This window comes from Pagrus major, chromosome 12, assembly GCF_040436345.1.
Source record: "Pagrus major chromosome 12, Pma_NU_1.0".
Taxonomy (NCBI): domain Eukaryota; kingdom Metazoa; phylum Chordata; class Actinopteri; order Spariformes; family Sparidae; genus Pagrus; species Pagrus major.
In genome coordinates, this window is record NC_133226.1 from 13230748 (window position 1) to 13258231 (window position 27484).

At 39.4% G+C, this 27484-nt stretch overlaps 2 protein-coding genes across 2 annotated transcripts; both read left to right on the forward strand.

The window, feature by feature from the left end:
* Positions 1-579: 579 nt before the first annotated feature.
* snrpd3l (small nuclear ribonucleoprotein D3 polypeptide, like) lies at positions 580-3516 on the forward strand. Its single transcript, XM_073478008.1, has 4 exons — positions 580-683; positions 1421-1561; positions 2499-2691; positions 3282-3516. The coding sequence occupies exons 2-4, from the start codon at positions 1436-1438 to the stop codon at positions 3344-3346; spliced, it is 384 nt and encodes a 127-aa protein (XP_073334109.1). The 5' UTR covers positions 580-683; positions 1421-1435; the 3' UTR covers positions 3347-3516.
* A 1443-nt stretch (positions 3517-4959) lies between these two features.
* On the forward strand, positions 4960-27484 carry camkk2 (calcium/calmodulin-dependent protein kinase kinase 2). Its single transcript, XM_073477990.1, has 18 exons — positions 4960-5063; positions 11641-11940; positions 12138-12479; positions 14441-14488; positions 15396-15449; positions 17200-17251; positions 17443-17573; positions 20116-20152; positions 20299-20320; positions 20466-20554; positions 21884-22083; positions 22290-22343; positions 22436-22509; positions 22743-22830; positions 23290-23421; positions 24055-24158; positions 24305-24358; positions 26432-27484. The coding sequence occupies exons 2-18, from the start codon at positions 11707-11709 to the stop codon at positions 26502-26504; spliced, it is 1788 nt and encodes a 595-aa protein (XP_073334091.1). The 5' UTR covers positions 4960-5063; positions 11641-11706; the 3' UTR covers positions 26505-27484.

Consider the following 27484-nt stretch of genomic DNA (forward strand, 5'->3'; position numbering starts at 1 on the left):
AAAACAACAAATAAACAAGAGACTGTTGATGATACATGAATATACCTGATATATCTGTCTTGTATTCAGACACAAGGCTCCAGCAGGGTGCATGATGTCCTGACAGAAGACAATTCACCCTGCCTCTTTATAGTATGTTAGTCAATCATAAACTAATATATGGGCCTCGGCATGCAAATTTTTGTTTTGTTTTAGAACAACAAACATTAGAGACTCAATAACAAAATATTTTTAGAAGCAATGTTTGATTCTCTCTGCGTTCTCTTACAGGCTGAAACGGTGGAGACACACAACATATACAAAACATCTATTCTGAATAAATAAATACAAAAAACATGTTTAGCTCTCATAATCAGCATGCAGATTTTTATTTAGATGCCAGAAAGGGTCAGGGTCAAGCAAACAAAGCTTCAGTCCTCTGGGAAAACAAAAATTCAACAAACTAGTAAAATAAAGCCCTAAAAAAATGGCTAAAAAAATGAAATAGGACACCTTAGCTAAAATATACAAGTCCCACAATGCACCGCGGGATGCCACCGGAAACACTCCGTTGACCCGCTGTTGCATTGTGGGTAGGCGGAAAAAGGCTCCAAAAGGTACGCGAAAGCGACAGACGCACGTTGCAGAGTCGCCGAGAAGGAAGAAACAAAAACAAAGAAATCGTTTCTCACGACAGAATCAAGGTAACCATCTTCACAAATGTGTTTAAATCGCATTCTCATTTATTCTACCCAACAGTGGTGTTTGTTTTAGTTGTTTGTAAGCGCTCATTCATCCAGATGACCGACATGTTTCCGTCTATTCACCGAACTCAAAGTTCCTACTTCGATAAAGAATCAAATGTTAACGTTATATTAACTATTTAGGTCATTTGTGATAGTTTGCATCAGTAAGTACTTCATAACAATGCATTTCTGGCTAACTCTTTGTAGGTAACATTGCATTATTGTAAATTCAGGGAACAGTAACGTTAGCTAGTTGGCTAATGTAGCTAACTTAGCTAGCTTAGCCGCTGAGTTTCTCTACTTTTACAAAGAGTTTTCTCATAACGACTTACAGCACTTTAGTATTCTCACACAGTACCCTGCTTACGGTCAGTGATACTTTCTGTGAGCTTAATATAACATTTTAAAAATGTATAACTACGCTCCACATTATAAAGGTTAAGCTTCACCGTCCTACCAGAGGTAGTTCAAAGCAGTGTATACACGGTTAGCGCGTGTAGTGGATACACATAACACAGTAAGTTAGACTGACCCAGCTGACTGTTTATCTGAAGTTTAAATGACATAGAAAAGACGATATGGTGTCAAAAACCAGGGATATGATTTTACCCTAGCATCCGAAAATAGGTTGCTGACATTCATGTTTTACTGGACCGCACACTAAAACATTACCCACAATACATTTTGTTTTTCAGGAAGAAGGTTGAAAGATGTCCATCGGTGTACCAATCAAGGTCCTGCATGAAGCAGAGGGACACATCGTGACCTGTGAGACCAACACTGGAGAGGTGTACAGGGGAAAGCTGATTGAGGCTGAGGACAACATGAACTGCCAGGTTGGTCCTTAATAATAAATTAACCTCCTAACAGCATGATTTCTGCAGTTTTTTTGTTTTACTTTCCTTTTCACGTTGGATACAAAATAGTTCTGTCGTAAAAACATTGTCATTGTGCTCAATTACTTGAATCCACTGAATTCAGTCTGTGTTGAGCTCATATGTGGTGTCAAAGTAAATTGTCGTAAATGTGCTGAATGTCAAAAGGAAAGAAAACATCTGAGTGTGAGATTTAAGAAGAAAAACGGACAACCATCCAAACTAGTATTCCCTTTAAACTACAATTGATTTTCCCTGGTTTTATCCAGATGTGGACCACAGGAGAAGTAGCTGATGTAGTGCTAATGGCTAAGACCCAAATAAATACACACCTGCCACACTGAAAGAGCTGTTTGTGTGTTGTGCATGTATGGATTTATCTTTAAATGTGACTTGTGTTTATGGATATACATGTTATTTCTGTGTTTCTCATCTGCTGATTCCAAAGATGAATACGTTTGAAGCTGTGAGATGAATGTGTGAGGATTTGTCACCAACTGACAAATAGTCTGCAAATAGACAACAGTCAGTGTTTTTTAAAATTGTAGTTAAACAAAGGTTTGCGAGATCCATCTGGTGACGCATCCTAATGAACACAATAGTTGTTAACTGAGGCGCCCACACTTGTGAGTCCAAGTTGTGAATCAGTCCCTCATTAGATGGAAATAAATGAAAGCAGCAGAGTGTTGAAACCATTCCAACCCAATTGGGTATGCTTGCATTGCCCTGGTTAGCTGTAGTTAAGTATGAAGTTCAATTTGGATTATAGACTTTTCTGCTTATAACCCAAGAATTTCATGTTACCTTTTTTTATTATACCACTGAAAGGATTGTCTTGCAACGATGTGATTTAACTTGCTGTGTAGCCAATCTTACACGTGGTTTTCTGTCCCCACAGATGTCAAACATAACAGTGACTTATCGCGATGGCCGGGTGGCACAGTTGGAGCAAGTCTACATCCGTGGCAGCAAGATCCGCTTCCTGATTTTACCGGACATGTTAAAGAATGCTCCTATGTTGAAGAGTATGAAAAACAAGAACCAGGGATCGGGCGCTGGAAGGGGAAAGGCAGCTATTCTCAAAGCACAAGGTGAGTTGGAATTTTTGGGAACTAATTGTATTTGTGTTTTTACAATGATTGGGGTTGTCGACCTGGAAAAAGACACTGAAGTGCCACAACATGACATTAATTAAGGTGTCACGAGCCCTAACCTGAATATAGAGTGTGGATACAATAACATAAGCGTATGTAAAGAGTGATTAAATGGATTCAGTCAGACAGTCCTATCCCAGGTTTGAGGCATTGATTCAATTTGAGTTTTTGGCTTCGAATTCTATTTTACGACGCCGCCAGAAATTATTCCCATGGGTAACAAGGGGGTAAAATCTCAACATCTCTTTGGCAAAACCTGTTAGTTTCTCAACAGTGGCATTCATACTTGGATACTTTACTGCATCATATCCTGCACGTGTAAATGTTTTCATTTACATTGTGGATCATTTATGTGGCATTTCTATCCTGAGTATCTCTATCAGTGAACCAATAAGGGTATCTATAAATAGTCTATATAGTCATTCTAATATAATTTACCCTGATTCATGAGACACCCTGGCTTTATTTTAGTCAGACCTTTTTTTTTTTCTGAAATGTGTTGTCTTTTTCTTTGTTTTTCTCTGCAGTGGCTGCAAGGGGTCGGGGCCGTGGTGGAATGGGAAGAGGCAATATCTTCCAGAAGAGGCGATAACTGCTCCGACTTTGTCAAGATTTTTGTTAAGATTGTTGAGTTGTATAGTCTTTTGTTTTTAAATTTTGTTTTCTTTGGATTGGATATCTTGGATATTGTTCGCAGTCCTGTGTTTTGCATCCTGATTCTTTAATTTCATTTTTTATGAAAATAAACATATTTCAATTTGATGTGTCCTGTACTCTGGTTGACTTATCTTAGATATTCTTTGAGACCACTTTCGATTTGTTTTCCCCCTCATTTAGAGCCAGATTCACTGGCTACTTTTCATTTGATCGCCTTGGTTCTCAGCATTCTTCCTGCTCCAGTTTGATTTTACATCACAGAAAGATGTCTTGCAGTTTTGAACAAATAATCTCAGTTAACAAATAAGATGGTGAAAAGTTGTGATTGGCAGGACGCAGCAGTTACACAAATTACTCCTTTTCGATACCAGAAATTTGTGGACGTTACCTTGTGCATGTACCAGTTTATAGACATTGGCTACTTGTACAGTTAAAAAAAAAAGATTAGTTTAACTAACAGGAGTGTGGGACGCTGCTGGGAAGTAGCAGGGTCGCAGATCTAAAATTTGGAGCCATGTGTACTTTTCCTGAGTATTTCCATTTCCTCTTACTTTATACTTCCACTCTAGCACAATTTGCCATTTAGTCAAAAATTGTGCTTTTTACTGCACTACTTTTATTTGTTACTTTTCAGATTGTGCACTGAATCAGAGCCAAAGCAGCACATTTTCAAATTGTGTTTTTCAGCGCTTGGTCAGAAAAATGCTGAATATCTGATCCAATAATCAACCAGGCAGAAAATTGGTTGACCAATAGTATTCAGTATATACATGTAAATATATCTATAATTTACTCTTACTTTTGGTACTTTAGTTCATTATCAGGTGCATAAAAGCTATTACTCGAGTACATTGTGTATGGGTGGCTTTACGAAAGTAATATTTTACCACAATATTTTAGTCAAGTATGACTTCAGGGTGCTTTTTACAACACTTGCCGATACCAGTTCCAGTTTTAAGACTGCTTCAGCAGAATTTTTCCAATACTGGTGTTGATATTAGAAGGACCCTTGCTTCTTATTTGTCAGCCTCTATGTCACATAACATTAGAGGAATATTAGGTCACCACATGCTCAAATACACCTTGAAAAATCACAGTATGGAGGTTGTGTTGTGAGAAGATATTTATCTATGACATATTTAAACCTGGGTATCATGCTGTTTAAAATGAGATGTTTTTTCAACAAAATTAACCAACTAAAGAAGAAAAAGTGTTAAAAAACTGCAAAAATTCCAGGGTGCAACACTCCCCTACACCACAGGGAGGAGCCAAACAGCTGTTTGTATCATAAAGAACCATGAAGTGTTTTATTTTGATGTCGTGAGTTAAACGACAAGGAGAACAAAAGGTAGTCCACACCCCCTCCGCGGATGTAGGGTTTTTTTGGTATTATTTGTGAAACACGTCGCTGCAACTATTAACGTTAGATTAGCACACTGACCGCTTCCCCAACACTTCCTCCATGTGAAGCACGGGACCTGTGTGCTCAGCTGGATTGGTCCATCACAGCCTCGGTGATCAGTCTGCTACATTCCCCCTGTTCGTCTCACAGCTAGCTAGCCGTCGTATAACAGACGGCTTCTCACACAGCAGCTGAAGAAACACAACCAACCCTTACAATTGTGTCTTGTGGGCCTGAGTAACACATTGAGGTAAGTCTAATTTTTTTTTACAGGCACTGTGTGGGGTTTTGCAGTCTTCTGGAGCGTTGAAGTCGGCATTAGCATCCTTGACTCCTGCCCAACAACATCTGTATCTTTGACAGATGGAGCAGCTGCTAACGCTAGCTGAGCTGTGCGGGGTTTGACGCTCAGCTAAGTTAGCTTGATGGGACCTCAGACGACGGTTTAACACTGGTTCACCACTCGTTAGTGATAATTATTAAATGTGCTTAGTCGTTTTTATTGTGTCCAGCCAAACGTGGCAGTTCTTACTTGTGAGAATAAGTGAGCTTTTACTGCACTGGGAAAGCTAAATCATCCTCATGTCAAGTGCACACAACAGTAACGTTATTAGACGGAGAGCCATCGGTAACGTGTGTATGTGAGTTAACGCAGGAATATGATGTGTCGTAAATAAAGCAGCCTGGTCTAATGTTTGAATTGTTTTACGCTTAATGCCTCCTGTTCAAAGTAAGTTTGAGCTGCTGTTGATTCTTAATGGAAAGTATTTTGTTTCCATCGGTATTATGTAACGTTATAGAGCTTTTTATGAATCCAAAGTTGCATCAGCATGTCCTCCACAGGAGATAATATCGGCTGTAGCTCGCCCACATGTATTTCCTTTTCAGTATTTTGAGGGGTTTTGATTGTCACGAGTGATTAAGACGAACGCTCACATCATCATACACTTTATCGTATGAAGACAGACTTCATGTCACACTTGAAATAGGTGTAAAGCATCCTCCCTTTTTTTTGCTGGTGAGAGATGGGCACAAATACATCAAAAGCTATCTTGTTACAAATTACAGTACTTGCTAATCAAATATATATATATAAAACATATTTAATACTTGTATGAGAAAATGTATTTGATTAAAATACAACTAATTTGTCATTATAAAAATACAAAAAGACATGCTATTCTAACTTATGTTGCTACATTCAGTCATTTAGTAGCCTCCATATGGGTTGGGTTTTGTTGGTCCAGCTGTTGAATAGCTGATGGGAGCTCCGTAATTACAATGAAGCCATTATTCTGTTTTATTTAGTTTTACATTCAAGTAAATTGATGTTTACTTTGTCTGTTCTTCTCACTCCTAATGTAGCCTACTCTGATTTTGCATCAAACATAAATCATGTGAGTGGTTTTCTAATGGAACAACGTCCAACATATTTCATACATCATTAATTACTAATGATTAGATGATCATTGATTGTCACAGCATCCAACAGCTCCAGGCTCTCAAATGTGAAGCTTGTTCATTTACACTGTTTATTAGCATTGTGATTTTGACAATTAAGTCACGAAAAATGATCAATTCGAAGACATCACTTTGGGTTCTGTCTTTTTCACAGTTTGCTGCCAAAAAAATTGAGGAAATAATTGACTCCTCATATTAACTGCGTTTTTATGGTTGGTTCGGAATTGAGCTCCAACTATTCATCGATTTGATGTCGACTTATAAATGAATTGCCAGCTATTTTGAGAAACGATTCATCAGTCAAAAGTCAAAATTCTCTGATTCCAGCTTCTTAACTGTGAATATTTTGTGGTTTCTTTACTCTTCTATGACAGTAAACTGAATAACTGGTTGTCGTCGTCTTCCTGGGCTTTGGGAAACACAGATTGACATTTTCTGACATTTTATGGACCAAACAACTAATGGATAAATCGCGAAAATAATCATTAGTTGCAGCCCAAGGTCAGGGATGGTAATGGGTCAGCAACTCAAAAGATAATTTCTCAACAATGTCAAGTTTTGTTATGTTCTGGAGTGAAATATTTCATACTCAGTAATACTCAGCTTTGATTGTGTGACAACGCTGCAGTGAAGTTGGTCAAGGACGCTCATCCCTCCATTTACAGGGGCTTATCTCTTTCACGGCTCCGCTGATCACTGACAGGACCGCCCTGTTGATCTTTTAATGAAGCTCGGGATCCTCCTCTGCTCCAGATGGCCCTGTGTTGTACTTGAATGTCTGCTAGACTGTGTATGTGTTGTTATTAATGCTGTACATGGCATGGACCCCCTGCGAGCTCTGATAAGTCCTCTCTCCCCCTCCCTCTGCTGCGCAGATAGTGAAGGTCAGGTCACGTGACTTTTGTTATGTTAAGAGGCACAGTACGGCATCTGGAGAGAGGCAGCATCTGTTGGTGTTTCACAAGGCTCAAATCCATCTGCTTGTTCTTTGTCTAGCTGCTGTGATAACCAGGGATCAGGGAAGTTTGGCGCCACCAGGTCAGTCATCCATGATATACAATGTCTTTACTTAGGAACTAAAGAGACACGGGGGCTACTCTGCTTCAGCCCACCAAGGTCAGAGGCTTTTTTTTTTAGGCTGTCTAGCAAGGAGGGATGAAGGAGGGTCACCCCTAATTTGAGGTAAGAGGTAGGTGATGTAACTAAAACAGATTGGTGATTTGGGAGTCAGTAGTGTCCAAGTTATGTCCAAGTAGCTTTCTCAGCTTCAAGTTAATTGTCTAATGAGTGGTCGGCTAATAGTAGTTTGTTGTTTCATAAAATCGCTGTCCAAATAGTGGCTGTTGACACAGAAATATTAATAGAGACAAACCCAACTGGCAATCAGGAATGCTTTGTTGATTTCGGATGCTGCTGCCAATCCTGCTGGCCAGACAGTTATTGATGAGAACAAACAACCAGAGAAATTAACTAGCGTTCGACTTATGTTTCGATACGATTTTTTACTTCAATCAATCCCTGTACCTGACTGTGATCTGATATCAGTACTTAAACAAAAAATACTGTATATATAATTTTTTAAAAGCTTAATACTACTAATCCTCCATGAAATTTATGTTATGGATTTGCTCAAAGTTACACATGTTGCCTGCTGTTTATCTGTTTTGGCTACTTGTGCAGTAGGGCTGCACAATATGGTAAAAAGAATAATATATTGCAATTTGACGTATATCATGATTGCGATGTGATTCACGTTCATGATGATGTGAGATTTGTTGGGGTCTATATGCTAATATTTGTCAAGAGGCAACTGTGTACACACCCAGTTGGTGTGTCATAACCAATATTTTATAACTTCTTTTCATCTGACCTGATGAATGGCAGGTGCACCGGTGCGACCAGTAAAACCGTTTAGTCGCACTATAAAGATTTTTGGGCGCATGTGCAATGATAATAGTCGCACCCTGGAGCCTTGATATTGTGATTTTGGTAGTATTTAAATTAATTCTGCAGCCCTATTGTGCAGTAAAAAATCTGTTTCATACAGGTGTACAGGACAGTGATGGGAAGTAGCAGGCACTGATTTCTAATGAATAAATTATGTGGTATCAGATCAGTGCATATACTTGGTACCTGCTGATACCAAATCCAGCATTTGAAACAGAATTGAAGGTATTGCAATACGTGATAATATCAAACAAACATTTTCATTGGTTGTGCTTAGGCACCTGAAATGTAGCAATTTTTTTTTTTTAACAACTGAGGTCATCGCAATTTCTTGTTGCGTGTAATTTAAATGAAGAAAACAAATATTTGCACCTTTTATTCCTGTTAACAATCATTTAAATAATGTGTTTACAGAAAGAAATGAATTAAGTGCATCTAAATTATTTGCTGGTGCACCTAAATGTAAAAGTTTGGCGCACCAGGGCAACCAGTCTGAAAAATTAGTCCAGAGCCCTGATATCATGTAAAGACTTTTCAACATTAACAACTAAAAAAAGAACAGCACACAAACCTCGTCTAGTGAATGGAAAAGGGCCTCGATGTGCATCTCTCCATTCATCTGAGATCAAAGTAGGTCAAGCTTGGTAAGATGCCTCTCTTCTCAAGATATAAAAAGTCTCCTGTAGCTGGTGCTTTGTGAGTTTCATCCAGGGTCATGTCACTATATTTTTCTGTACTCCACAGAGGCTGAGCCCACTTATCAGGGCACGCTGTGTTACTTTGGAGGCAGCAGTGACTGTCAGAAGTCAAACTGGATGTCAAGAGCTTCTTTTTCAGCTGAATGAAATGAGGATAATATTGCTTGAACAGTAAAGACCACAAGAGTTTCTGCTTCCAAGAATAGTCAGGAAAACTTAAAAGACTGTTAGACAGACACTAAGGAGGAGGATATCTCTGTCATAGAAGATTCGCTGCCCATGAAACCGTTTGTTCAATAGTCTTTGTAGATGTGTGGTGATTCTTCCTTTCTTTTTGTGAGTTTATATCACTATATATAGGCTGGCAGTGGAGGTAGAGAGGCCACCTGGAGTGGGTGTCTCTTCCCACACATGGTCTTCATTCTGAACTTGGCTGGAGCTCCCGCTGTCTTATTTTTCATATGGCTTTCCCTTGTTTTCTTGTATCTGTGAGATTTACTCAGCTCCCACACACTGACAGCGCCACAATCCTGTCAGAACCATGACGGAAATCAAGCATCTCTCTCTCTCCATCTCTTTCTTTCTCTCCTTTCCTAGCTCCTTTCCCTCTCTTTGCACTCCTCACAGATAATGAGCAGATAATAAGATGAGTGGACTCGGAGATGGAAATGGCCCTCTTGAAATTATGCAAAAAAGGTTTGGTTATATGCTGTACAGATAATAATTAACCGTGTTGTATAACTGACATCAAAAACAGAATGCGTTGTCGCTTTTATAGACGCATCAAATCTGTCCACCTAGAGCTGAAGTTTGTGATAGTAGACGTGTTTACATGCATTAATTAGCACTTAACAGAATGTGTGGAAAAAGCTCCAGATTCTACGATTGTTTCATCTGGAAAGCTGTATCTGCGTATGTTTCAGAGGTAGCGCACAGCATCTCTGATTGTTTTTTCCCGCACCCTTCTATTACACCCACAACTTGGTTCGTGCTGGCCCATCAAACACACTGAGCTCCAGCTGCACACTAAGGTAATTAAATGTTAGTTGTCCTTTCTTTTTTTTTGTACTTTGTCACAGGATTTATGCCAGCCTAAAATTATTCTTGGCTAAAAAGATGACGTTACCATCTGTTTTTTTGTTTATCTTGACTCCCACTTCACACTTACGTACTTTAGTCAGTTCTAAAACAGAGAGAAACTCACTGGGCATAGGCACAGGTAGACAAGGTTGTCGTTTATAAATAAGGGATGCAAATTTTAAGCAGTTTCTGAAATTGATAGTCAGCTGCCTTAACAATCGATTATTGATAAACCATTAGTAATATATGGAATATGTTGGGTATTATTCTATTAGAAGACTGTTCAAACCACTGACATGATCTGTGTTTTATGCAAAACCAGAGTAGAGTCTTTAGCTCTCTCCCGCTGTCATACAGCAGGGTTATAAATCCAAAGCTAAGTGAGTATCTTTATCTCCAGGTGCAATAAACAAGAGTTAAACTTGCTACAGAAGTATCAAATGCTCTGTCAGTAGAACAGGTGTGAACAGGAAGCTGCAGCTTTTTTAAAAACACAGTGTTAAAGCTGTTAGTAGCTTGTATGTCATTAAGTGATATCTGTTCATGTTTTCAAACACTGTAGTCAGCATGGGTTGATTTGTTACCTTGCAGCTCCCATCAAATTAGCCAGTAGTTACCACTATATTTAGTCAATTTGTAGGCTCTTTTGTCGAATGTACAGTATGTACAATTGAAGTACAAAATCCCAAAGTAATAAAATTTTACAGTATGTGTGAAAGGGGCTCAAGAGACCAGGCAGTCAGAAAGTTCCTTCCTATGAAACAGTTACTTCAAAAGTCTCTGTGTAAATGTGTGGTGTGTGATTTCTAGCACACTTTGTTGGAGAAAGCGAGGCAGAGCTAAGATGGATGAGAATGTTATGCTGAACAGAGGGACTGGTTGGATTTAAAAGATGTTCTGTATCAAAGCTCCTGAGCTGAATCCTCCATTTTGAGCTGTCAGTGAGTGGATAATCAAACCAAGGGAGGTGGTGTATAATGAAAAGAAAAGAGGGGCCAAGAACAGATCCTTGCGGTACCCCAAATTGAGTGGAAAGGAAGTAACGCTTGGACTCTTCTCCTTTCAATGACACTCTGTATGCTTGCTCTGTGAGGTCAGACTCAATCCAGAGTAGCACTGTACCTGAGACACCTAGTCTGGATTGGGTGGACATGAGGATTTTATGGTTTATGGGGCCAAATCTTTCAACAGACCTAGCGAGAGACTGGCCATCAGTTTTTGCCGACCTCAGGCTTCTATCACTGACAGCAGTGCAGTTTCAATGGACTGGCAGCTCTTGAAACTGACTTGTTTAATTCAAGTAGATTATTTTGCATGATGGAATTGAAGACTACATGCTCTATAACCTTCGATTGGAAAGGTAGAAGGAAGACCCGCCCATAATTCCCCATAATTGAGATGGGTTTCAAGTCAGCTCCTTCAGCTAAGTGGTAACTTGAGCCTACTTACACATTGAGTGCAATGTACTCAAAGCCAATAAAACATGAATCATGAGCTTTATGCATGATTGTTGTTGATATAGCGTCAAAGAGTTTGGAGGGAATATAGTCCTCCAAATGTTAATAGAGCAGTAGGTGTTTGAAAGGCCAGAAATTGTTCTCCACATATATTTTCTTATTCTTCTATTTGGTCTTGTCTTAGGCACCAATTCCCCTCGAGGTTCCCATCTGATGGAGCAGTGGTTGTCAGTCTTTGTGAAAAGGCACCATGTTTCCTTGTCATGTAACCCCCTGGCCCTCTGCTGAGCCGCCGGCCTCCTGCGGCAGTCATGCACCCCCAGCGCAGCCCTCACAACCACTGCCGGATCTGCTGTGCAGCTGTCCCGCTCCACCTTTGAACACCCACTCGGAGACGCCCTCCCCAGACCCCATGGAGTCCCTCATCGTGGTCACGGAGTATGAACCCAGCAGACCGCCTGGAGAGGCTGGGGAGGAGGAGGAGGTAAGATGAAACACACCATGGTAACACTATATGTATGGGAAATGGAACCTAATTGGACATGTGGGCTTCTACTGAATAAAATGAGACTTGATGATAAAGGCCACAGTATTATTCTTTTTTTCCAGACCCCATACCTATACCTATAGTGAACATTCAATAAGTAAAAATAAATATGATTTAAATGTATCACTTCTCAGGTAGAAGCAATGGACAGTTCTGAGACGCCCGAGCCAGCTTCCTCTGTGGCGGCACCTTTCCGCACTCCTTCCTGCGACCTGCTGTCCCACACAGTTGGCCGGCCAGAGGCTCTGCTCCCTGGAAGCCAAGAGCAAAGGGGAAGGTTAAACCTGTCAGACAGGAAACTATCTCTGCAGGAGCGCTCTCAAACGACAGCATCGCCGTGCAGCTCCCCAGGACTCAATGGGCGCTATATTTACCCGTCACTACCCTACTCGCCCATCACATCACCCCACTCGTCTCCACGCTTGCCCCGCCGGCCCACCGTGGAGTCCCACAGTGTTTCCATCACAGATCTGCAGGTATGGTCAAGCCTTGAGGCTAACTCGGTTTCAGTGTTGCTGTATTTAATCTTTTTTAAAGCCTTCTGTGAAGTTGACATTGCTGCTGGAGATGTGTCCCAGTCTGTCTGGAACAAAATCAATAAAGCTAGCATAAGATAATGCTCTAATTACTGTTTGCCAGTAATTTAACTTAATATTTATCCTCTCAAGAAGTCAGTTTCATTCGTCTGCGATTGATCAGATGAAGAAGAAAATTAGAGAATTTCGAGGTTACAGCTGGTGCAACAATAATTATGATTACATAATTTATGGTTTCTGCACCATCTGAGCAGTGTATTCCCTTGCGGAATGTGCTTTTCATAAAGCATTACACATGAATGAACTGACTAGCCTAACTAATGTTCAGAGCCAAGCTCATACAGAGATGCTCCTCTTGAACATCTGTTAGTTCTCAGAATATCAGCATCATACTTGTCTGAAAGTAAGCAGAACTGCATGTGCATTTGTCTCAAAAGCAGCAGCTCACTGGTAAAGACTGAGCTTTGTGGACACAAAGGTAAGGTTTCACGGTCTCAGTAGATGTAGATAATAGCTGTGACCCCTGTTACATACACGTAGATGCAGAAACATGTAAGTGTCATGTACTGTAGGTAGAATCTCTCTTAGGGCAATAGGCTGCAGAGGGTCTCCTATATAATATTTAGAGCCTGATAGATGGTTTTGCTTTCACAGATGTGACGAAGTACGCATAAGGTTAATCATTTCTTTATGTATATATATTTACAAACTGCTTTTCTTGCCAAGATTGCCCTACTCTGCTCTGATTTTTCGATTCTTACCCTAACCCTAAGCAATCTCACTCATCTTGCCCAAAGCCAAACAACGCAGGCAACCGATCAGAGTAGGGCGTGTTTTAGCAAGAAAAGCATCGTTGTTTCTACACTTCAATGCAGCCCTGCAATCCATGCTGGTAGCGTTGCATTATGAGAGACGGGTTGTAGCGTTTAGCGCTCCTCATTTGCATAAAGTTGAAATATGGCTACTATAAACCTCAAAAACGAACCGTTGTCGAGTTAAAATAAAGACAGATTCAGCAACAGCATGGTTTATTTCTAGCATGTAGATATAGAAACTAATTTCGGTGAACAATTGTTGTGAAATAAGACAGTTTCCAAACAAGCTGCCATGTTGGTCTGGTTTAATATTCCGAAGCAGTCAGCCCAGTAGTGACTTTCGTTCAATCAGGTGCAGCCAGCAAGTTGTTGCCTGGTTGTTGAATGGTGTAGCCTGTCTTGGTTAAGCATAGGTAGTGTAGTTTGATGCTGTTGATCATTGTAATTCCTCTGAATTCTTTATCATAATTTTTCTATCATTTTTGGCACTTTTAATAATCTAATTTAGAGACCAACAAGCAAATAAGTTTCATTCAGTAATGTATTTTAAACGTACTACAAGGAACTTTTAACTCGTTATGAAACAGTCTCAGTTCAACAATGATTAAACGAGACCATCAGTGAGAAGATTGGCTATTTGTAAATAGTTATTATAGTTAGTATTAATGCCTTGTAGTGGGTCGGATTCCCACTTATCCTGGTTGGAAACGTCCTGCTTTTCACCTTACAAATGAGGGTAAAGTGCACCTTTTAAAGAGTGCTTCCTAGTCTTCAAATCTCGGGCATGCTGGAAGATTAGCAGGTAGGATTAGTGCCAAATTTTAGCTAAAATACCTTTAGGTGTATTTATGTTGAGATTAACTGCAAACCTGAATTCATCCAGATTGGGAGAGCTTTTACTTCAAATTTATCACAGAACATGAAAAATTGAGCTGGGAGAGTGATTGCATTTTGTCATTTTGTAAGAATACTTCTGATATATCTAGATGATGTTACTGCTAAAATATCTCATGTGATTTCATTTGAAAAGAACCCATTTTCTCCTCTTCTCTCACCTCTCTCTCTCTCTCTCACACTCTCTTCAAGGACTGCGTTCAACTCAACCAGTACAAGCTGAAAGATGAGATTGGAAAGGTACCATCACAGATAAATCACTAATTGCTCCCTTTTCACTGACTCTTCCAATTTCTTCTCCCTTCCACCTACTGCACGTCTGTCAAGCAGCACACATCATCAAGGACACACAGTAACAGTGATATCTCTCTGATATCCCTCTCTCCCGCCTGTCCTCATTTTCCAAACTCTGTGTAAACTACCAGGCCATGGGAGAGTTGGAAGATGGATGAGAGGCTGGTATAAATAGCGCTCTCTAAGGGTTGTGCAAGGCTTAGTGGATGTGTGTGGATGTGTGTACTTGCATGCTTGTTTTAGATTGTGGGTTTAATAAGACAGAACATGCATGTCTGTGAATTTCTGCATGTAGGTAGACATGTTAATGTGCTTGGTTTTGTGTTCAGTGGACACAATTAGAGCCTTTCAGGATTGTTGGAGAGGCTCCTGTTATCAGATCATCTCTGAGCTCTGTGCTGCCTCGCCAATCTGCTCCCGCAGCAGGAACTGAGCCCCCCCCCCCGGCCGCACCATACCCCCCTCTCTCTCTGTTTGTTTTTTGGGCATTGCATTTGTGCACACAGGCTTCTAATTGGGCCTAGTTTTTCTCCTGAATTTCCTGTGTGTGGGCATGGGAGCTTGATAGCATAAACCAGATCCAGTTTCCTTAATTAGCCTGAAATCAAAAATGAAAGGGAGAGGGAGCGATGATTTGAATTTCTCTGTTCTCACTTTGAAGCAGCTGGTACTCATTCAGTGCACACTGTCAGCCCACACACTTCCCGTGTGTGTGTGTATATGTTCCTGTGTGTATTTGTATTTATTTAGTTTGCATTGCACAAAGTGTGATATTTTTTTCCACATGAAAAATTGGCAGCTGCTCAGTCTCTCTTTATTGACTTTTATTCTCTTTTACTTATTCCCAACTCAGGGCTCCTATGGTGTTGTCAAGCTGGCTTACAATGAGGATGACAACACATACTATGTGAGTCCTTCACACACAAATACAGATGTGATTTTTCTCGACTATTAACTCTGTGTTTCTCTCACTTCTATCTCATTCATTTTCACTTGTCACACTGACTTGGAATAATCAAACCCCCTTGTTGCATTTACTGGTGTGATTTCTTTTAAAACCTCCACATGTGAAAATTGTGGGAACTGCAATAAGACTGCTTGAGCCATTCTGTCTGCTCATTAAGCTGCATGATATTGACAGACAATGACATGGGGATTATTTTAATATTCCTCCCAAGTGACAAAGCCCACATGTCGCGTTTGGCGATTATATCATTGCCATAATAACCGAGGGCACTCAGGCTATTAAAGAAAAATCTATCTGCCGAACAATGTAGCTGTCACACATTGCGCTCTTTGTTCAATACTGCCTTAATGGTTGCAGCGAGGGTAATTGTTCAAGAAATGGTTATGGAGATCTCTGACTGACATCTGCATGACATGAGTCTGTTTGCGCCTGCAGGGGAACATTGACTTTCACGTGGTTTTTAAATAAATATGAGATTTTACACCCATGTGCAGAGACAGCCAAATTAAATTAATGAAATAAATGCTTAAGTCTTATGATCTGGCAGTCAAAAATAAGTTGTTGGATTTAAATGTTTGAAAGCATCTTTGATCTTATCTCTATCCGTTTTTCTGCCTTTCCAGTTTAATTATTTTTAAAGGGAAAAAATTGGAAAAATGCTTAAATGTAACAATGGTATTACAGACCGGGCTAGGGCTAGGACAGTATGGCTGTAAAGTAATATTGCGGTATTTTAGACTAAAGATACAAGATATACATATTTTGACAGCTCCTCAGAAGCACTTCATAAATGCTGAGACTGGCTGACAAAATCAAATATCACAATATTTTATGCCCAAATACCTCAATATTGATATTATGACAAGAGATTTTTTGATAAATAATCGTGGTTAATGTGGATATAATGGCAGGTAAAGGCAAGTATTAGAACAAATAGAACTTTACTGGAACGTAGCTTTTAAAACCAGGCAAAGGCAACACTTATGCCATATCATCATATAACGATATCTTAATTGAAGACGATATATAGTCTCATATCACGATAACAATATGATATCCATATATAGCCAAGCCCTAGATCAGACAATGTTGCAGAAACACAAGTTTAGTATTTTAGCCGTTAAATTTGTCTGTCTTTATAATGTTTACGGTATAGATTCAGTGAGAAAACAAGGGAGAAATTGACTTTTGTGTTTTTATGTCCAGAATAAAACAGATAAAGTGAGATCCAGAAATCCATCAGTTTTATTTAACTTGAAGTATAAAGTATACATGTATTGTCTCAAGTATTTTTTATGAGTTATAGCTAAACTTTATCAGAGGGTTTGGTTACATTTTCTGGACTAACCTTTGAAGATAAAGAAGAATAAAGAATGAGGGGAATGTACATTTCTTGCATGTCTGCTTTTCAGTATATTGGCAGCAACTACAGCCAGTGTCTTCTTTTGTAAGTCTAGCTCTGCCATCGTTTGTGTTGGTCAGTGTTATTACTCACAAATACACAAAGGATGTTCAAGGTGATGGGAGACATTTATAGGCACTGGATATTTATCCGTAGGTGTGTGAGTGGGTTCACTGTCAGTTATACACCACCTCACTGTGCAATGTCTTACTCTTCCTTTTGTCTACCTTTCTGTTCATCTTTTTCTGGCCCCCCCAATCCAAATCCATCTCCCGTTTTCTCCTGTAGGCGATGAAGGTGTTGTCCAAGAAGAGGCTGATGAGGCAGGCAGGTTTCCCACGTAAGTCTGCAGCCAGGGGTGGATGGTTAACACAGCAGAAAGCACAGTTTCTTATAATGCTCCAGTGGTACATGGTAACACTGCATACCAATGCTGAAACCCACCCTGTCTTTTATCCTATCTTCTCCCTCTCTCCCTTCTATATGTTCCACACCTGTTACCCTTGCCCACCCACATTGTCCCTCTTTCAGGGAGACCTCCCCCTCGTGGAGCCAAAGCCCCTGAGGGTCCTCCTCAGCCAAAAGGACCCCTAGAACGAGTCTATCAAGAGATTGCCATCCTAAAAAAGCTAGACCATCCTAATGTGGTGAAACTAGTAGAGGTGAGTGCAGTTTAACCTGCTCTTATTCCAGGCTAGCCCAAAGTAAATTCAAAGCTGTTGTTGAACCATTTGGAGTTCAGGCATGGTTTTGGGCTCTTTTTTAATGCAAACATAAGCCTGCAGATGACCTGAAACTGTCCCTATTAGCTGGAAACTCCCGGGGGTCCACATCATATAGTCTGCTGCAAGCTGAAATTTAATAACAATATCACTGAAAATGGACGCTTAACACATGTAATTCAATCACCTGGCGAAAAAATGCCCATTTGGTGACCTCAAAATACCCCTGCTTGAGAGTAATAGGGGCAAAAACTCAATATGGTTCTTTATTTACTTATTTACACTAACTTTATGCGTATACATTACTCAAAAACAAGTGCTTAGGTGGAACAGCCTATTCAAAGAGCAAAACGCATAAAACGACAAGTTTAGGGCTTTAAAAACTTATTTAACCCTGAATGTTGCTGCAGTTCACTGAGAATTGTCACTTAAAGGAGAATTTTGTGGCATTTGTAGTCTTTTTGACAATGCAATTCAACTTGTAAAACAAATAAAACACCAGAAAAACAATAAATACCACTAAAACTGTTGTTGTAGTTATTTCCTCAACTCAGGGATAAACAATATACATTGTGTATGTATGTATGTATGTATGTATGTATATTATTAGGTCATTATATATTATAATGAATATGATCCAATAGTATAATACTATTATTGTAATATCCATCCATTTACCTCCTGAGTCTAACAACAACACAGATTGTTTACTAGATAACTCTAGGCTTTGAAAATAAAGATTAAAAATCCCACACACTAATGTTATAATAAAACAACAGTAATGTAGTCGTAGGTCTTGTGTTTTCATATAAACATTGCACTCGACCCGGCCAGTGCTCCATACCGACTCTTCCTCACACTCACTCCAGAAAACAGCGTTCCTTCCCGGTAATGAGAGCCGGCTGTCCTGTTGTTTACTGAATGTAATTATGTGATGTGATTTTGAGCAACAAACTTGAAGTCAGAATGTCTTTGTCACTTTCCATAGTGGTGTTGTTGTGGGCAGTGTCTTTGGCAACTAGTATGAAAAAAGCGCCAAATGTTTTTTGTGGAAAAACACCGCGACCCGGCCCGTACTCCTCACCAACTCTTCGTCACACTTCCCCCTGGAAAATAGAGTCCACCTCCTGCAGTGAGAGCCGTGTAGGTCCCAATGTTTACCGAAGTTGATTACATGATGTGAGTCTTTGTCACTTTCCACGATACGTGGTGGGTCAGGATCTCTCTCACAACATTATCTTACGGCATCCATAAGATTAATACAGCGGGCGTTTATCCAGTGGAGTCATTGTTCTGAGACTGGCTGGAAACCCATGAAAAAAAATCACTGTCGTCAAGTGGTTGTCAACGTTACGATGCCTGTTTCCAGTTCTGGGTATTGCTGACAACTTGATGTGTCTTAAATCCAACGTTCACATTAATATATTGAGTGTTTTGATACACTGGGAATGCTTTGAAAATGATTGGCGCTCCCGGATGCTTTAGTGAAATATAGAGCGGGCACTCAGGGGCGCATTGGGGTCTAGAGGGTCAAACTATATATTGCTGGATTTGAAATCTCATTAGCTGCATGATGCATCAATCATCTTGAGGCTGGCGTGTAAGTGCCTCAGGAGAGAAGAGAAAGAAGAGAGAGAGGGTCACTTGTCTACACGATAACTCATTGGCTGTTGTAGGCTCTAGGGTGGGCATGAAGCTGCTATCTCCTCAAATGAGCTGTCAATCAAACAGCTGCCATCTCAGGATCTCTGGTGTAGAGGGATAATGGTGTCTGCTGTGAAATGAGAGGAGTCTTTTCATAGATAATCAGCGAGCAGGCCAGCGGTTCAGAAGCGGTTTTAAATTTATATTTTGAATATTTTAATTTACTTATACATATCCCCTTTTTTTCATGTTAAACAGAAAGATGTGTCATGCTATCTGTAAGGGCTTCAAAAAGTTTTCCATTCCATAGTGACTTTTATTTTAGTTAGAACAAAAGCCGGTATTAGATTGAGGGAAAACATCACAACATAAAACAGTACATAAAAGGCTTTTGATTGCACCTCTTCTCTCTAAAGAGCAACACAGGCATGTTGCCAACTTGTTAATGGGACAATATGGAAAGGCTCAGCAGAGTGCCATTAAAGGAAGGAAAAATAAAGATCAAAACAACATCTCCATTATTTCAAATTGCATCGCTGCAGTTTGCTCATTTCAACACGTCCGTTCAAAGAAAATCAAAACCAAGATTAACAGCAATAATGACGGAAATCTCCTAGTCCTCCAAACTGCATGATAACACAACTGTGTAACATTGCCACAGCTTTTCTAGCCATATATTGTGATATTGACATCACAGAAAACAATCTATGTACAGGTATTAAAGATACCAGAGTCAAAGTGTCTTTATTTTAATGGAAACAAAAGATCATCGTTTGTGTGTTCGTGTGCATGTGTGTGTGTAGAGACTCATTTCAATTTCTCTGTGATATGGTGCCAGGTTTTGGATGACCCAAGCGAGGACCATCTGTACATGGGTACGTTGTGGCCAGACAGTGAGCCCTCAGAAAAACACACACACCGAGTCACACAGTCATGCATAAAGCAGGCATAAAGTTTTTTGTAGGTTGTTTCTTGGTAACTGAAAATGTTTCACTAACCGTTTCTGTGTTTTCTATCACAGTGTTTGAGCTGGTCAAGCAAGGGTAAGCTACCCCTATTTTGTGGTAATGTTTGCGACACTGTAATGAGCTTAATATAATTAATTATGATTACTAATTGTATGTGTGTGTGTGTGTGTGTGTGTGTGTGTGTGCGTGCGCGCACCTGTGTGCATGTTCATATATTCAGGGCTGTGATGGAGGTGCCGACAGCTAAACCCTTCAGCGAGGACCAGTCACGCTTTTACTTCCAAGATCTGCTCAGGGGAATCGAGTATTGTGAGTGTCTCCCAAACCTCCTGTCACTCTTCCACTCAGCCTATGACTGAGAATGGGCTGATTAGGGTTGTGATTTGTCACACATCTGGGTACAATGTGATTTAAAGCCCATTCAGTCTTTCCAAAGTGAATGTTAACTTTTCAAATTAAAACTCGTTCTTTACTTTATTAGTATCATCCATAGTTTTTGATAAAAGTATCAGCATTCAAAGTACTCTTACCCTCCAAACTGTACTCAGCTGAAGATCTTCAGTACATTCATGAAGGATGTACGACATATATCGGGCCATTAATTTATTGGCATGATAACAGGAAATTTATCATATTGCCTGTCGGCCAATAATGGTTATTATGGCCAATAACTAGAGCCAATAATACAAAGCCAAATGGCTTTCATTGACAAGTGCACCACATACACACTCTAATACAGTAGGTGGCTGTATGGACCTTTAAAACTGCTACGCTCGTATCCCTTTCCTTGTAGGCCTACTTTGTCAGTGCATCTCACAGTAACAATCCCCAAATCATTACCGTACAAAAAGCCTCCTTTTTCATCCTGTCTTTCCCATTTGCAGTCTAATGATATGAACAACGCAGATAATCAGTTATTTCTTTGTGAGCTGTTTGCTGTGTTTTATTTCCCACATGGGTCATGATGATGCGCTAATGATACAAGATGACAAGCTGTCATAACAAGGAGTTACCTGTCAGTCTGTGTGACTTCATGTTTACTCCTCTTGGTTCACTTGTAAAAAGTTGTCGTGAACAGGAAGCAGACCAGAACTAAAAAAAAAAGATAAAGAGATAAAGGTCGGTTATATACAGCGTTGTTAATGTCCAAATTGTGTAATCGTGGTATCAAGATGAAGCTCCTTTGTGTCTAGATCTGGCCTTATCCTTGAGTTTTTCCATGCCATGTGCATAAAGTCCTTCGTCTGTGCTTTTCTTGACTCGAGCCACCCACAAGGCTCATTCCACATCATCGCTGTGGCTCTTAATGCATTTCAGCACAGGAGAAGTGCTTTTGCACAAAGTGTCGTCTAGGAGACTAATGCTGAGAGAAAGAGAGGGAGGGCTCTGCACCAGGGACACTAAAACAGTCTGAGCCTTCATTTATTTCTCCTTCTACATAATCATGATCATATTCGCAAGTTCTTAATTTTCTTTGTTTTTTTTCTTTGTTTTGTTTACTCAGAAGGTGATTTTTTTCATTTTAAGCCCTTCCCTGCCCCCTCGATCCAGACTGTAAGACAATATTCAGCATCTCCTGTCATTACCAGAAATCCTCAAATGGCATCTTGTTGCTAATTATTTGTACTATTTCAACAGTACATTACCAGAGGATCATCCACAGAGACGTCAAACCCTCTAACCTGTTGGTGGGAGAAGATGGACACATCAAAATAGCAGACTTCGGAGTCAGCAACCAGTTTGAGGGGGCTGATGCCCTCCTGACCAGCACAGTGGGAACACCTGCTTTCCTCGCCCCTGAAGCGCTCTCTGAGACCAGAAAGAACTTCTCTGGAAAGGTGAGGAGCAGAAAACTAAGTAGCGCCCTCTGGGGATGGCTTTCAGAAATGCAAGAACCTGTGCTGATTCTTTTAATATTTACATAAAATTTACTTTCCTAGTTTTCATATTTTTCTTGGAACCAAATACATTTTTTGTGCTCAACCACACACTGAAGAAACAGTATCATTACAATAAAACTTTATTATGTTTTCTTATCATGTAGGCTTTGGATGTTTGGGCCATGGGAGTGACACTTTATTGCTTCGTCTTTGGAGTGGTAAGTGGTGCTTTAGCAAACATAGATAAAGAAAAATACAGTGATTTTGTTGTTGTCGTTTGTTCAAACGTACACCTTTCTTTCATTCACAGTGTCCATTTATGGATGAGCGCATTCTCAGTCTTCATCAGAAAATCAAGACTCAACCTGTGGAGTTACCTGAACGGTCAGTTCTGCTCTCCTCTAGTATTCCTATGTCAAAAAGCTATCACTGCCTGTTGTTTATATATATATATATATATATATATATATATATATATATATATATAAATATATATATATGTATGTATATATCAAATGGCTGCTCGTTAAAATGATACAATTGTTCATTATTGTTAAATACACATTTCAGTGGCCACAAATTTTATTTACGGCTGCGATTTTTTTCTGTGACAACAGTGCCGACATCTCCGATGATCTCAAAGATTTGTTGCTGAAAATGCTGGACAAGAATCCAGAGACTAGAATATCAATCCCACAGATTAAGGTAAACACTCTCCTTCAATTAAGGTGTTGTTGCCCTTTAAGCACATTTGATATTACATGTCATTGCATGAGCAGAACATCAAAAAGAGAAGAAGCGTCTGAGTGAAGAGAGACCAGTGTATCTTAAAGGAACTCTTTCTTTGATCTACACATGAAGCTGTCCTGTCCAGTGACTGCTGCTGTGGTGCAATACAAACCTTTTGTGGTTGGAGGGAAAACTGTCTCCTAATGTTGAAATGCTGCTGTTTGTCATATACAGATTTATGGCCAATCTGTTTTGCAACGTTCTTTATCTGTTCATTTAATTATAAATACGTCGTTTATGAAAGTCTATCAACAATTTCTTGTTTAAGGATTGTAACTTCTATCCTGCTACGTACATTAGCTCCATAAAATTTGTCTTTGAAATCACAATGAAATACATGACGAGCTCCTTTGTTCTCCTCATGTTTGTGTCCAGGTGCACCCGTGGGTGACGAGGCATGGTGCCGAGCCTCTTCCTCCGGAGGATGACAACTGTTGTATGCTGATTGAGGTGACCGAGGAGGAGGTGGAGAACTCTGTTAAACACATCCCCAGTCTGGCTACAGTGGTGAGTTTATGAACTTGTTTTTGTATTTTAAAACAAACACACACATCACATTACTGAACATCATAGGTACCCTGGAAAGCAGATATCTCTTACTGAGACTGAGAATGAGTAATTTGTCAGGAGCATTTCTCTGTATGTTTGTATAAGTATAAAGGATACTGTTCAAGTGCTTTATGTTTAATTTCTTATCATATTTCAGTCACATCGCCCACCAAACACCACTACCACCTACTTGATTGCCCTCTCTGCACTTTGCGCTAGAACAGATGTGTGACTCATGTAGTTGTTTCAATTTATTTTCAATAATTGTAGTAGTTACTGCCGAATGCTGAAAATTATATGAAAGGGTGGATGCATTTTAAGCGTTTCAGCCTTTTGTTTTTTGCTTGAACTTTTCTAAGTAGCAATTATGCACTTAAGCTGTAAGGACAGACACAACATTAATTATTATGAGAACACCTGCCTGAACAAAGTTCAAATGTGGAAATGTGAAATCCTTTAGACCTCAAAATTAGTTTACAACAGAACATATTTTCAAGTGAATGTTGTTGATAATAAAAGTGACGCTTTGCCTCTTTACATCTATTGCATATTGTTTGGATTTGTGTATTATTGTTCACTTTTCTTTTTCAGATCTTGGTGAGAACTATGCTGAGGAAGCGCTCCTTTGGGAACCCCTTCGATTGGGCCCGTAAAGAGGAGCGCAGCAGCTTGTGTGCTCCGGGGCAAACGCTCACGTAAGGATTGTTTACAGACCCTAAACTCTTTCTCATTCTCACTTAGAGCTGCTATAGATCCTCTTAGTGCAGTGTGGCCAGCTAATGTTTGACAAGCAGTTTCTCAAGTATCTTATTATTTCTCTCCTCCCTCTCCTGCCCTGCAGGAAAGGCAGAGCAGGCAATGTGAGATACTGCTACATTCATTGTGGCCAAAGAAGGTAAATAACTTTAGGATAAGACTTGCCTGCTTTAGTTCTATTTAAGAGTATACTTTACAACCCCTGGCATGATATAAGCAGCTGTATTTCTCAATATGGCTTTTATGGTCAAATACTCCTGAGCATCGAGTTTGTAAACTGGCCTGTGCTATTTTAGGAGTGTTTGAACAAGCCATCTTCAGGAATGTTGTGTTCAAGAGTCTATAGTACCTGCAAGATGAGTTACTGTCCATTTAATGTGTAAGAGGGCTTTTAGAAAAGCATGTGATGTGTAGTGCAGAAAATCCCAATTTGCTACTTAAAGCAACATTATGTAACATTATTTTACTTTAAAATAACAGCTTAAAAGTCATTTTGATGGTTAAGTGACTTGTAATAGACACTATCGCCCCCCCATGACTTGTTTCTGTAACTTCAGTGAGAGGGTAGGATCACAGCATTACATACATGTTAACTTCAACATACAAGTTTTCAACACATAACATTGTTATGACGTAATGAGTTTTGTTTGTAGGTAGCACCTACATTACTTCTGGCAAATTGTGACAGGCTTTTGATTTTTATTTAAGACAGCTGTGTTGCACTCAGAAACTGTGGGGGGCGCCAAAGCACACAAAATTCCAATTTTTACATCATGTTGCTTTAACAATTTATAGCAATTGAAGTTATCGAAATAGTTAAAGCTGAACCAGAGCTGTTAAATACTTACAATAGAGAACTGTATTCTGAGTATGGCTGGGCAATATAACCTTAAAATGATATTGCAATATTTTTAGGTTATTTCAGTATATGCTATACATATCTCAATATTTTGATGTAAAAATGTACAAATTAATTATTTAATTAAGCTATTTGTTTATTCTTTTTTTCTTTTTAATGAACATTAGAGTGAAGGCAACTGAACTGTGAACTTCCTGTTATAGCCATAGAATAGTCTCTGCCTGTTCTCATTAAAGCCTTAAGCTTTCAAATATATATTTTTTTATGTTTCTGTCTGCTCCAGAGGATGAGTAATAAAGATTTTAGAGAACGTTGATAATTCTGTCAAAACCCCTCAGGATTTAGGAAGTGTTTTCAAACAATGTCTTTGGTTCAGAGTCCATTTTTAAAGCACACCCTAGGTCTTAATTGGTTAAGGCACAAATTAGCGCTGGGCAATATATATTAAAATAATACTGATGTATTTTTAGGCTATATGGTGATACACAATGTACATCATGATATTATGAAATCTCCTCAAAGGCACTTCATAAATGGTAGGACTGGGCACCAAATCAAATATCACAATATTTTTGACCAGATACCTTAATATAAATGTTGTGATAAGATTGAGGAATGACTATTGGTACTAAACAATCATTTTTGATGAATAACCATCAGTATTGTGGATATAAGGACTACATGGGTAAAGGCAATTATTAGAACAAGTAGAACAGTCGTGGTAAGTTCAGAAAATTACATCACTTTACTGTAATGCAGCCTTTAAAACCAGGAAAAGATAACACTTGTCAATATATTATGATATCCAAAATCTAAGACGATATACAGTCGCATATCATGACAACAATACTATGTTGTTATATTGCCCAGCCCTAATCCAGTTTCATGAGACTTTGTCAGAGAGGTGTTAATACAACTTGATATTGCTGTTTGATTTGCATTATGTTATTAAATGTGTAAAAATACAAAACTGTCACACTTATAAACCTTTACTTGGAAAAAAATAACAATATACAGTTGAATCTTTGCCTCTCTCATGCAGTAAAATCTAGAATTTATGTCTACACTCAGTTCATCATGAGCCAGAACATCCATTTATCTTGATAAGATGCTTCTCATTCCTTTGCATGAGGCACTCTCCACACATAAACAAAAAATGCCTGTAAATTGATATGTCTTTGTGTCTTTCCTTAATGCTCGCTGCCTGGCATCATGTAACAATTAGATGGTTGTTTTTAGTTCTTAAACATAGCTCAACAGCTGCTTATTCCTTCCTCTGTTCAGTGATACAGGGTTGACTGCAGCTTGAGAGCAGTGCTGTAACTAATGCTGTGTCTCTGGTGTGTTACTTAGGAAACAGGAGAGCGGTGATGGCATGAGGACTATGGACCTGCCCTACGTGGGAGAGGATGAGACTCTTTCCTGATGCAGAGGGTTGATTATGCACGCTGGCATCTGCCTGCCTGCCTGCAACCACACAGCACGACACCCCTTTACTCACAGTTTTATACTGGCGGCCTATACCTATGTACATTCCCCGGGAGGTGGATGATTGTGGCAGTTGCAGAGAGAAGGGAAGAGATTAAGAATCCGAGGCACTTTGACAACATTTTTAAAGCTTTTTATTCCATTCCCTCCTGTTGAAAGGCTCAGTCTGTGGTTTTGAGACTTGAGACTGCCACATGGGAACATTAAAAGAGAGGATCCTCCATGGACTTTGACCCTGTCTTCAGCTCTTATCGCCCAACGCACTCTCCTCCTCTTATCCTGCATGCATTTATAGTTAAGCATGCTTTGTCTCAGGCTTCAACTGTACAGTTATGTGTTTTATTGTAGTTTAGCCTCTTGTGTTTCTCCTCGTCTTTACTTGACACTTCTTTCAGGTACACAGGGCACGGGAACAGGCGATGGTTTACGGGGAGGGATGTTTTATCTTCACCATGAGCTCGTCGTTCTTGACAATGATTGTCTGGTTCACTTCGCTACTTGCTGCAAAGTAGCAGTGCCCAGTTTTGTAACATATTTTCAAGTGAAGAATCTGTACAGTTTTCCCAAAATGAAAAAAGGGGAGTGAAAAAATGTTTACTTCATTGAATGCATGTGTTTACTTTCCCAATGCAAACACTATATAAGCTATTTATTGACATTTGCACGCTCATATACACACTTGTTCAACTTAATTTTTTTTGTCGTATCTCTGGCTCTTTATTAAGGCTAAAATCAATAGAAAGCTTTAAAAAACAGTTGATATAGTGCTTTGTGAACAATCAAATTCATCATTACTGCATACAAAAAATAGGATTTTCTTCTTTTGCAAAGCTTTTAGTGATTCTTTTTTTTAAGTGAACAATGATATGATTTTTTTTTTAATGTATTTTTTAAATTCACAGAGCTACAACAATCAGT

Bases quoted from the DNA above. Each gene is read 5' to 3' on its own strand.
- camkk2 (XM_073477990.1), top strand. From the start codon at position 11,707: ATGTTTCCTTGTCATGTAACCCCCTGGCCCTCTGCTGAGCCGCCGGCC. The intron at 12,480-14,440 runs GTATGGTCAAGC...ACTCTCTTCAAG, and splicing joins TTTCCATCACAGATCTGCAG to GACTGCGTTCAACTCAACCA. The intron at 17,574-20,115 runs GTGAGTGCAGTT...ATATGGTGCCAG, and splicing joins ATGTGGTGAAACTAGTAGAG to GTTTTGGATGACCCAAGCGA.
- snrpd3l (XM_073478008.1), top strand. From the start codon at position 1,436: ATGTCCATCGGTGTACCAATCAAGGTCCTGCATGAAGCAGAGGGACAC. The intron at 1,562-2,498 runs GTTGGTCCTTAA...CTGTCCCCACAG, and splicing joins AGGACAACATGAACTGCCAG to ATGTCAAACATAACAGTGAC. The intron at 2,692-3,281 runs GTGAGTTGGAAT...TTTTCTCTGCAG, and splicing joins AGCTATTCTCAAAGCACAAG to TGGCTGCAAGGGGTCGGGGC.